At 42.5% G+C, this 12,311-nt stretch overlaps 1 protein-coding gene across 1 annotated transcript in view; it reads right to left on the bottom strand.

Annotated features, from left to right (window-relative positions):
* The window catches only part of clvs2 (clavesin 2), a 29,745-nt gene extending 18,422 nt beyond the window's left edge, over positions 1–11,323 (bottom strand). The window contains exons 1-2 of the mRNA XM_015947770.3: positions 10,774–11,323; positions 8,207–8,381 (exon numbers count right to left, since the gene is read on the bottom strand). Of these exons, the coding sequence (XP_015803256.1) occupies positions 8,207–8,381; positions 10,774–11,162 (564 nt within the window). The 5' untranslated portion in view covers positions 11,163–11,323. The remainder of the gene's footprint in view (positions 1–8,206; positions 8,382–10,773) is intronic.
* Positions 11,324–12,311: the final 988 nt, after the last annotated feature.

Below are 12,311 nucleotides of genomic sequence, written 5' to 3' on the forward strand. Positions count from 1 at the left end.
CCTGCGTTCCCAAACAAAGCCTTCTTTTGACAACACCATAGGATTGCTCACTCTCATGAAAAGGAACACTTTTACAACTCATAAGTTAAATAATCACTAAATAATAATATGATTGAATGACCAAATGTTAATGAATACTAATGAAATGTTTTGATTAATCTGTGCTTAAATTACTGTGGTTGAAATTAAACATTTAGACATTATGATCAGTAGTGTTGGTTTAACAGGTGAATCACTATTTTCTGACAGCTAACACACTCAGACACGTGACGATGACAAGGTTAAGCTAATATCCTGACACATTGTTTTCTGTTCCACAAATAAGAACATCCTGTATCTGACGCAAGGCGTGATGTTCTGAGGTTTGCTTGTTAACACCCATTAACATGGCACGTTGGCCAAGAAATCATAATATGAGAATATTAAAACAGAGCTCACTTGACAGTGAGTCAGTTCTAGAGAAAGCTATGGACAGGCCGTCTGTAGCAAACCCTCTTGAGCATTTTTGACAAGCTGTCAAAAAACCCTGCTACACGCTGAAGTTGACACAGCAAAACTGTTCCTTCAGCTATTCAGAAACAGCTGTTCTAGACGCAAACGACTTCATCTATCTGTTGTGATCCGATAGACGACTCTGGACCGACCTAGTCGTGCTGCGTTTGTTTTCTACGAACTTCGGCACCTTGGGGTCAGCCGAACCCCCCCCCCCCCCCCCCAACATCTCGGATCTTAAAGGGAGTCTCCTCAGGGGTACGTAGAACACAGCCAGAGTGTGTCTGATGTGGTTTTGATAAGAATCAACCTCCCAGTTAATGCGAACCAAATTCTTTCCATTTTCACACCCAGAACTCAGTTCTTCTGAGTTCTTCTAGATACGAAGGTTCTGATAATCTGGCATTCACACATAGTCACCACACATCACATCCCATCCACCTAGATTCATCCAGCACAGTTGTCTTAGTTAACTTGTCTTGTTTTTAATTTGTTTAGAAAATAAATTTCTTATCTTTTATAAACCTGACTCGGTCTGAATTGGGACGAAGTGTGTTGATCCCTGAAAAGCAAAGAATCCCAGAATCTTCTGATTAAACATACAAGACCAAGTAGGTTGATATATTTATATAGAGTATCACAGCTCATTGGTCATAAGTAGAGGTAATATATTAAGCTTAAAAGCAACAATATTTACCCCTCTACATATAATGGTGAGCCAGCCTTTAATATCACTTTAATATTAATATCACTTTTTTATTTTATTGATAATTTGCAAATAAAATATAACCTATTTGCCCTAAATGAATAAATATTCCAAAAATAAATAAACAAATAACATTTTATAACTTTTTTCCATAAAAGGGTAAAATTTTGAATATCTGTTCTTAATTTCATGTAAAAAATGTTTTTAATTATTTTTTAGATTAAAAAATCTGATTAAAATGAGCAGAAAAAAGACTAAAACTGGGGACAAAAATGATGAGTGTTTGTACGTTCCACCAACAGCGCCCAACATACATCCCATAATACACCAGCCATTTACATGGACCGTGGTGCGTTCGCTGACACCTAATCAGCCGCCTGCGAACATCTTGAAGGAAAGAAAAAAGCTGAGAAAGACGGAGAAGTGTGTTTCTGTCTCGGCGCTGAAGACAACAAAAGGGAGCCCATCTGGAGGAGAGGCCAAAGCAGATAGCGAGGCAGGAGGACATGTTGCCGTGGCAACGTAGCAAGGGTGGGATGAAGCAGGAGGGGGCTGCTGAGGAAGAGAGGGAAGGAGGAGGCAAGTCATGGATGTCAGGGTTTTCACGTGAAAAGTAAGCCGAGAAAATAAACATTTAGTACGATTTGTTCAAATTTCAGATCTGACTGTGTTTCCATGGAAACGGTGAACAACGGCCGTGTCGATAAGTGACTGAGCTGAGTAGAGAAGAGGAGACGGGGAAATGGGCAGGAGGGGGGGGGGGGGTGATATCATTAAAGAAAAGGGTGGGGGAGGGGCAGAAGGTGTGAAGGCCAGAGGGGCGGGAGCAGACACAGAAGGATTACTTCACTTCCCTCCATCAGTCTTCCTTTTGTTTATTCTTTTTGTTACAGCGTCTGCTGCTGAAGAGACGTTTGTGGTCAGTGCGTCTCCTGGAGTTTAATCACATGATGAACATCTTCTCCAAACCCGGCTCCACGATGGGGTTAGGGCTAGGCTAACCCATAAGCATCAGCACCACACGCCAGGCAGCCCGTTAGCAGCTCGGTTGTCCACATCAGGGCGAATCGATCCCTTGTCAGATAATGGCCTCAATTAACGGGAGCTTTGGGTTATCGACGGGTTCCTGCATGAATGATGCTTCATCAGGTAAAGCTCACTGTTTGACCCGCGGCAGCACCTGGGCCTGCCTAACCCTCGGCTCTGTCATCGTCTTAAACGTGTTAAATACATTTAAACAAGGACTCGCTTCTGAACCCTGAGCAGGTTTGGACTGACCCTGGTCTCCAGTCTGGTTAGGGGTCTTCATGGGAGCATCTCCAGGTTTGGGAACCTCAGGATTATGTTTTTGAATCTTATCTGAGTTTAGGAGCTAGAATCTCTTTCTGCTTCCTGTAAGCTGTAGGTTAGTGGTCGCTTTAAGCTCAGAGCCTCTGGACAACCCTAACCCACCTTCTCAAGGTGATCCACAGCTCTGAACTGCAGAGGTGGCCTTCAAACCCTCAGACAGTAATACAAATCACAAAAATGCTAAAATTATTCTTTTTCTTTTAAATTTCATGAAAAAGCGACGACTTTAATGCCTCCGTGATTGAGAAAACACCTGATTCACTCCTGACATTTCATGTATTTAAATAAAACTTGTTTAAAGAAGAAGATTCTGTTTTCTTCTAACTTTAATCCCTCTAGCATGTAATCCGGAGGGATTATGAATCCCATCATGCACAGTTTCAACTCCTGTGTTTTCTCTTTCAGATAATCTCTTTTATTCGATCGTGAAGAAGTGGGAGAAGCTTTTAAATGCAGAGTTTTATTAAAATAGGGTCACTTAGCTTTAATCCCACCGGTCTCAATCTGCAACGAGCAGCAGGTTAAAACCTGGAGCGGTGCACGAGCCCCTGGTGTTGGAGTTCATCAAATTAGAAATTTCACTTAAATTATAAAATCAGCCCCCCCCCCCCCCCCCCCCCCCATGGAGAGTGCTCATGAAGTCATTCCCATTGGATAACATTTTTCTCTCACAATAAAAGGTCAACCCGCACATGATGGCGTCCGTGCCTCGACCCGTAACACAACATTGTGTTGTATTAGGTTGTTATTGTCACAGTGTTTGTGTTTAAAGCAAGATTATGGGTTAGAATGTGTTTTTTATTATATGTTAGGAATTTGTGTTTATTTATGAAACAATATATATTATATAACTTATATAATATATAACATAACTTAATAAATATAATATAATAAATATAATATAATATAATATATTATCATATAATGTAATATAATATAATATAATATAATAAATATAATATAATATAATAAATACAATATAATATAATATAATAAATATAATATAATATAATATAATAAATATAATATAATATAATATAATATAATATAATATAATATAATATAATATAGTAAAATAAAATATCTGAATTGCAGCATCGAGGTGAAAAGTAGGATTTGATCAAACTTTTTATTTATTTATTTCTAAGATGTTAAAAGAAAATGCAAACTGACACGTTTAAAATGAAGAATAATAATATAAATCAGATGCATCACTCACAGGCTGTTCCAGTAAATATTTTAACATAAAAACACATCAGTGTAATCTTTTCTGACAATTTTATTACAGATGATTTTATATTTTTTATTCCAGCCTCACCGATTCATTTACTTTGTAATTTTCTAATCAGCCGCGTTTCGATAACAACCTTTTATTTATGTTTTTTATAGTGTGATTTCTTGATTATTCATTTTCATAATCACAGAATTTTTGATTGTGTCTTGTTTCTCTGTGAGGAAGGTCGTTTTTTCCCTTATTGCTCGTTGCGGCCTGCTGCGCTCACACCTGAACTTCATTCTGCTCATCAACCAACAGCTCACCTGCATTTATACACCTGCTTGGTCCGGCTCACTGGGCTTCAGCCGTCAAAGTTTCACTTCCATTTACATTTGCGTGTCCGTATCTCAGGTCCTGACATTTGTAGAAAATGAGATCAAGATTTTAAATCAGATGAACCCTGAGTCGAACTCGGTGGAAAGAAAGAGGGTCAGAAGTTTGATTCTCTAGCTGCTGCTGTTCCAAAAACAACATAATCTGGGAATAAGTGCATCCATCTAGCTTTCCTTAAACAAGGAAATCTGTTTCTGTATTTGTCAAGTTGTTTTTAAGCAAAAACGACAGAGAATTTGAGTTTGTTGACATCAAAAATTGGTATTCTGATCTGAAACAACATCAGACCCCTCCTAACTGGATCCCAGTATGGTCAACAAACCAGTAACAACAATAATCCCACAGATTAAATTCACCTTAATATAAAGTTTATTTAGTCAGGTTGCATTTTGAGGTCAGGAACCTCATTTTGGGATGTTCAAGTCAGGTCACGTCGTTAAACCCCCCAACAGCATCAACTCTGCTGCTCTAAACCCGCTGCAGCCCGGATGGAGGTGACTCACTCACAAGCAGACGAGTCGGAGTGACTCAGCTCACCTCACAGCCTCAGTGCTCCTGATGTTTGCTCAGTTCATCCTCCTTCCGTTCAGATGAGATAATGAATTCAACGGTTTCTGAGGGAAACGTCACGTCAGAGACGGAACGTCATTTACCGCCTCCTCCTGTTTAGTTTCTGCTTTAGAAATGGCTCCTTCAGTAAAAATGTGCATTTAGAAGGACCTTATTTAAGATGTGAATTAATACAAAGTGTTTTTTGTTCTTGGTTAAACGAAAATCATTAAGGTTGATTTATTTAATGTGTTATCACAGAGGAATAAACCCCATTTTTCCTGTTTTCAGGAGAAAATTATCAAAGTTAACGCCACTATCTTGATGATTTCAGCTCCATTTTCATTATAAATAAAGGAAATCCAGTTAAAGTGCCTGGTTACAGCGGTTCTGCTCTGCTCTAAACAACAATCGTCCATCTGAAGGAGCTCCTGAGGATGAATCAGGAGTAAGCTAACGGCGATCATCTATGATTCAGATGCTAATCTGGTTGTGGAGAGCTGTCAGAAACGTGCTAATGTGCTCTCCTCACAGCAGCTCACAGCTTGAATCTTCTGGGTTTTTTCCTTCAGTCTAAAAAAACTAAACGGATTTTCCACATTAACGCTGTCAGCAGCACAAAACCAATGTTTATACATGAAAAATCCAATAAATCATCCAGTTGAGGGTTGGGATGGGGCTGGGCGACGAGAAATTCATTCTGGATCATTAATTTTTCACAGATTTACGTCATTTACAGAGAAACTCAAAACTGTGTTTAAAAAGGTGAAGGTTCAGTTTTTTAGTTTCCATCGGTTCGTCTGAAATCACCTGGTCCTCCATCAGTGGTCGGCACCGCCAAGCTTCTGTCCCTCCTAGACCCGGTTCACGCGGCAGGATTTAAAATTGTCAGAGGATTTTCTAAACGTGGTGATGAAAAGTCGCAGATATAGCCGAGCTTGGTTTCAGCAGCACGGCAAAAAACAAACAAACTGATTTCATACACGAACTTTCACCCGTCAAATGGGAAGGCACGCAAAAGCTCACAAGGTCAAAAGTGACTTTAAAGTAAGCTAACATGGCGGAGGAGGGGCTTGCAGCGTGTTTTCATTACTTCACTTTCTGATTGGCTACGCGACACATTCAACAGGCAGCGTGCTAGTTTGTCGTTCAAACAGATCGAGACAATCCAAAATGCTGAATGTCCCAGATTTAGGATCAGAGTGACTCAGATGTGCTTCAGAGCAGACCAGAGCACTCTTAACACACCACACATGGCAGGGATATCTGATAAGATTATCTTTGGAGCTGTTATGGTAATTGGGGGCCTCCTTAAGATTGTTGGATGGGGAAAATCAGTTCACGTTAACCAGGCCAAAGGTTTTTTTAGTTCTGTTTGAATTACAGCTGCTAATTATTACAAAATAAAAGTCATTCAATCAATGTAATCGACATCCTTCGTACACTCATTAGACTCCAAATGTTAGTAAAAATAGCAGAATGAGGGCAAAACAATGATGTATGATATGTGCCAACAAACCTCTCTATTCATCAATCTTAAACACACACACACACACACACACACGCACGCACGCACGCACACACACACACACACACACGCATGCACGCACGCACACACACACACACACACACACACACACACACACACACACACACACTTGGTGGTGTCCTTTAGTAATATTTTTATGCAGTTGTGTTTCCAAGCCTCAACATGCCTGGAAAATGTGTTTTTATTCACACAACTTCCTGTTTGGAAGGCTTCCGTAGCAGCCCTTCTTGGTTTTATTGCAGCGCTTTCTGTAAATGTTTTCATCAGGTAGTAATTAAATGTATTTATTTGTGTTTAAATTAACTCTAAATAATTATAAAGTACTTTATATTGATTTCAGAAGGATAAAAGTAAACCAGCTAATGTTTACTCAGTCGCTGTAGTCCTCTTACAATGTGAACTCTGGTTGTGTTTTCATTAGTCTGTTAGTGACTGAAGCATAACGTTTGGTGGTTTTCCAGTCGAAATGAACATTTATACTAGAGTAACGCCCTTTTGAAGTAAACAAAGATTATTAACAAAAATCTAGTGTGTTACATGAAGCTTTTATTTTGGCGAGCCACATTGCAACATTTCTATGGTGATTTTGCCCACGCTCCATGACTATTTGTGTTTTTAATTTGGCCACGATAACTGTGATTAGGATTCTCTCCCTAATCCCGCAGCCCCAGATCCTCTGCTGGTGACGGCATGTCTTCGTCCTGCTGAGGATGCAGCTTCTGTCTGTCGTGACTCGTCTCTTCCTTCAGAATAAAACTCCAAACCCAAGCTGCCAGAGCAGACCTGCAGCAGGACACAAGCCCAAAGCCTTCCAGTTTCTAAATCAATCTCACTATAAAGCGCCTCGGGTTCCTGGATGGAGCAAATAAAACCTAACTGAAAATTACCTGCAGTAGATCCAATTTTATGTTCGAGACTTTACCTTCCCTGAAGGAAAATGGTCCAGCGGCGGCATAAAGATGTCCTTTTCACTGCTGATGGTAATGAAAGATGGTGACTGTGAGCCGGAGGTTCTGCTTTGTTGCTTTTATTTAGTCACACAAAACCAGATGAATCCATTTGTGGCTTTTTGCTCACAGATAATTTTGTTCCTAAAGTTTTTCTGCATCCCAGTGCATGTTGGCACCCATCCAACCACTCTGCTGGTTTGTGAGATCAGCTAATAGATGAAAGCATCTCTACTCAGCAGCGCGAGAACTCCTCCTGGAAACAAAACAGCCCTGAAGATCTTATTCATTGGGATTTATTCTTGATTCGAACATTTAATAGAACTCCTTAGAGCGGCGGTTTCTAAACTTTTCTGCTCCTGACCCAGATTATGAGTCACTGAGATCAAAACGTCATCAACAGCTTTAACTCATAATGCTTTATTTATGGACACTGACTTCTTTATATGGATTACCACTGAAAAGGAGCTTTTATTTTGGAATGTCAGTTCACACCAGACTTCAGCAATCAATGTTGTTTATGAGGATCAATAAATGAAGTACCTGCAATTCCTCATGTGTGAGTTTCATTATTACCGATATTCTGAAATCCTTTTCCCAAATGTTAAGTAATACTTGGTTTTAGGGCGTTTACATGTTTGCATTTGTCTATCCAGACACATCCAGAAGATCAAACGTGTCTTTTCTTTCAGGAGGAGCCTAAGAAGCAGTTTTCCTGAGTGAATTTACCAATTTTGCATGAATACAAATGATTCCTGAACCAAAAGCGCCTGATTCAGTGGTTTAATCGCCACTCAGCTTCTCACCAACTTCTGCAGAAACCTGGTAATCACCCATCGGGTTTGCTGGAGCAGAGAAACATCTAACGCCTGCAGGACAGTCATCTAAGTGCTCCTAAGTGAAATCTCAGATGGAACACAGCTACAATTAAACAGAGATTTGTGAAACGAACATCTTTGGATGAAAACCAACCCCAGCAGAGCTTTGCGGCGGTGGCTCCTTACCTGCAGCCCCTCGATGGCCAGCCGCAGCATGCTGGGAGTCAGTTTGGACGCCTGCTTGAAGGTGAAGTTGCTCCAGTCGATGATGAGGATGAATCCGTTAACCTGCAACTCGGGATCTTCGATCATAGTTTCCAGCGACAGAAGGATTGCTCTGAGGATGTCCACAAACGTGTACCTGAGGGGTGGAGGGGGGGGCGGGGTTTAGATCTGTCAAAGAGCCTCAAATAGAAAAAATAGAAAAATTCTGCTAAATTTTTGACATTTTTGATGTTTGACTTGACATAAATTAACGAATCAGAACTTCTCAACTCCTCTTTAACAGTTTTTAAAAGCTGCATCCTTGTGATTAATCACAAATGAAGCATCTGTGAAGTCTGTTAGTCAGATCCGCCAACGACTTCCTGTTCAGTTTAACTTGGTCTTAAATCACGCAGCTCTTTGAGCTCTAATTGTTTCTAGCGATGGCCACATGGATCCTGCTGCTGGTGATTGCCTCTGATTCCTCGTCTTCAACCTTTCTGCTCATTAGGTTTCATGTAAATTTGTCTTCACCTTCTTTTCTTCGTCCATTTGGGAGACTTTTTTCTTAAAGAAGAACAAATCTTTAGTTTTCTCCACTAAAAACTTTAAACAGACACGTTTAAATCATAAATCTGAGCAAAACTGACCCAAAATTAAAATGAACATCTTATTTTAAGGAAAACTTAAATGAAACAAGCTAAATGTCCTAAATTAAAGGAGCAAAGTGTTTCTTCCTGTAAGTTTTAATCAGTAAGTCCATAAATCTGCGATCAGACCTGGAATCACGGTAGCCTGGCCTGCCAGACTCGTCCTGTTTAGTTCTGCACAGAGAACGCGTCTGGTTACTCACAGGCAGAGCGGCACATGAGGGGCGGGGCTAGGCAGCTCAAAAATAACCAGTCAGAAAAAGACGGAAATGCCGTCTGTACCGCTGTAGTTTTTTAACTGTAGCAAAAAAAAAAAAAAAGACGTCCGGCGACGGCGCAAACATCATTTATTCTTTTAGAAGAAAGGCTTTTAGCGCTTCTACTTGTTGTTTTAAAGACATTCCAGTCATTTAGAACAGAGGAAAGAGCAGCGGCGAACTCCGCTTCAGTCGCCATGTTTATGACAAACTCTGCGTTGTGGTGTGTGACGTACGCTGCTCAGCGCTGATTGGCTCGGTTAGGATTCTCACGGGGTGGGGTTATTAGATGAGGAGACTTCCCAGACCCGTTCTCTGTGCAGAATTAAACGGAGGAGTCTGGCAGGCCAGGCTGGAAACACTGAGGGTTCATAGACCAAACAAACTGGTCTGATCCTTGATAAAAGCCAAACTAAATCAGGTTGTGGCCTGAATTCTGCCTTTAACCTCAGCCCAGATACTAATCCTGACCGACCACAGCACGGTCTGTGCGTTCATGCAGAGAAAACACAAAGATGTAAATAAAACGACAGCCAAGGATGCAGGTTCAGTCCAGGTTGGACGTAGTTTTTATGTTAGAAATAGGAACTAAATCTAAAGTAATCCTGTGGAAAGTAAATGTCATGACTTTATTTCAGACTTGAACCTTTTATTTGTTCACTATAACCACCAATGAAGGTTGAAGGTTGGATTCCCACCATCAGTGGTGTGTGAAACCAGCGGTTCTCATCCTTGTGTTGAAGGGTCTGCAGGTGATTTATGGGATTGAGAGGAGCACAAAGCGTGTGATTAACGTGTGCGACGCTCGGTGAGAGAGGATAACGAGACTTCTGTCCTGCAGCCAAACGGCAGTTAGACACTCGACTGTTCTGAGAGGAGCTTGTTTTACGGACATCTGGATTCTTTCTCACATTATCTTTAAACACGCTGTCTGCAGCTACAGCAAAGTTTTAGGAATTAATTACCAGAAAAGAAAAGTCCAAACAGTAAATAAGTGCTGGCAGAGATGGTGGAAGGTCTACGATGAGTCTGTCGGATCAGAAATCCTCTGTGGAAAGATAAAAGTCTCCCCGACTCCCCGGGACCAGGATGGGTGGAGGAATGGGATCATGGGGTCAACAGAGGTCATGAGGGGTAGTTCTGGACATTTCTGTCATGAACAAATCTTTCCTACCATAATTTCGCCTTCACTGGAGCACCTGCATGCATTGACCTGGAGGTTTGGTGTTTTTCAGTGTGGACTAAAATAACCAAAGTTTGACTAAAATGAATATTTTAGCCGCAGATTTATCCTTTTCATTTATTCTGGGTCAGTAGGAACAACTTTACAGCACATTTAAGGACAATTTTATGATCAGATTTCAAGTTTGCTAATAAATAGTTTTATAAACAGGAAATTAACCAGTAGGTGCTTCTTTTATCAGCTGTGGTTCTTTAGATTAATACAAAACTCTCTTAACTGTGGCAGAGAGTGACTGGAGTCATTAGTTTTACCCACAGAAGCTGATAAAGGAGCTTGTTCCACTGAGAGCTTCCTGCTTCCCGAGTGGTGCTGAATGGACAGCTCCACAAACAGAAACATTTGTTTATTTGTGTTTATTCTAATGAGACCGGTTAAACCACATAAAGCATCTTTCATTACCTGCTTTGGTCCCAGTTGGCTGCAAACAGAACCAGAATTTTCCTCCCGTATCTGTCCAGGTTGGACAGAACCCCAGGGAACCCGTCCTTCAGGGCCTGTTTGATGCCCGGATCGGTGGCTTTCAAGTTCTTGAACATGTCCAGGTTCTGCTGCCTGTACTCAAAATACTGAGCCAGCAGCCGGAATGCCTCGAAGTGGTTGAACTTCCGGGCCCTGAGGAACCTGAGGATGAAAGCATCATCTGTCCTGAGGAACCCAATGTCCGGACGGGTGATGATCATGTCCCGTACCTCCTGGATGTCCTGGTGCAAAGTCTCAGAGTTTTCCTTCAGCTCCACCTTGGCCTTCTCCAGGGTCTCTGGAGAGAGGCCAGCCTGTAAGTGAGTCATCCTCTGCAACAGCTGTCCCTCCGCGGGGGGTCCACACCACAGCAGCCTGCACTAGAATAAACTCGTCCCTCCGCAGCAACAGGGCAGGAGGCGCTGGGTTCGGTTCACTGATCAGTGGCTGACTTCAGACAGAGGCCTGCTGCTCTCTAATCCACCCTGAACTGGTTCCGACGCTGCTGGTGGGATCATCCACTCCTGCATCTTCACCAAACCGACCATCCACGTTTACGCACCGACTCGTTTCCGTTTCGCCTTCAAAATCCAACTCGATCCAAACGTTTCTGCGCGGATTGGACGTGTGGAGTCTTCCACGCTTCAGGCTGCGCGTCCAACCTGCTGATCCGGGAGTCCCGACAGGCAGCCGCGCGCCCCCATCACGTCAAAGCCTCTCCTCTCGTTCTGTGACACAATGACGACGGCAGCATCACCGTCTCCTCGGCGGTGGTCAGGCAATGCGGCACGAGCCTGCAGCCTCCTGCTACATCAACGCCACTAAGCCTCCGCCTTCAAAACGCATCTCCATCCGCCGACCTGCCTTTGGCTCCGTTACCGGAAAAACGTCTCTGCGTCCAAATTGTACCTATTTTTGTTCTCACCGATCCGCTAGGGTCTGGGCTGAATCTGGATCGCTAAACTCAGAATGTGGGGAGGGGGGGTCCAGCAGCACATGTGTCCCCGTGAGGTTACGTTCCCCTCCTGCCTCCTGGCTCTGGGTTTTGGAGAGGGGTGGGGTGATGAGGGGGGATTACCGAATCCGCTCCTCCTCCCGCTGCCGTCTGCCCGCTGACTGACATCCAGAAAGTCTCTGCTGCGCTGGGAGGGATGGGCACCCACCGGAGAGGGGTGGGGGGTAAAGGAACAGAGGGATGCAAGTGGAGGAGAGGGTGACAGAAGGATGGAGAGGCAGAGTGGTGAAAGGAAGATGGAGGAGTGGGGGCGTGAAATCAGAGGGGGGGTGGGGTACCTGAAGAGTGCGTGGTGGGGTGTCTGGTTTTAGGAGGCCTGAGGCTAAAGTCCCGGTCCCACCCCTCTCTGACCCAGTTGTTATGCCTGCTGCAGCTTTTCACAACTTTTAGCTAAACTGGAGAAATAATTTAGGGGCAAAAGATTTTTTAATTTAGGGTTTTGTATCTTTTATTCCAGCTTGGT

This window comes from Nothobranchius furzeri, chromosome 2 (assembly GCF_043380555.1).
Source record: "Nothobranchius furzeri strain GRZ-AD chromosome 2, NfurGRZ-RIMD1, whole genome shotgun sequence".
NCBI classification, from domain to species: Eukaryota; Metazoa; Chordata; class Actinopteri; order Cyprinodontiformes; family Nothobranchiidae; genus Nothobranchius; species Nothobranchius furzeri.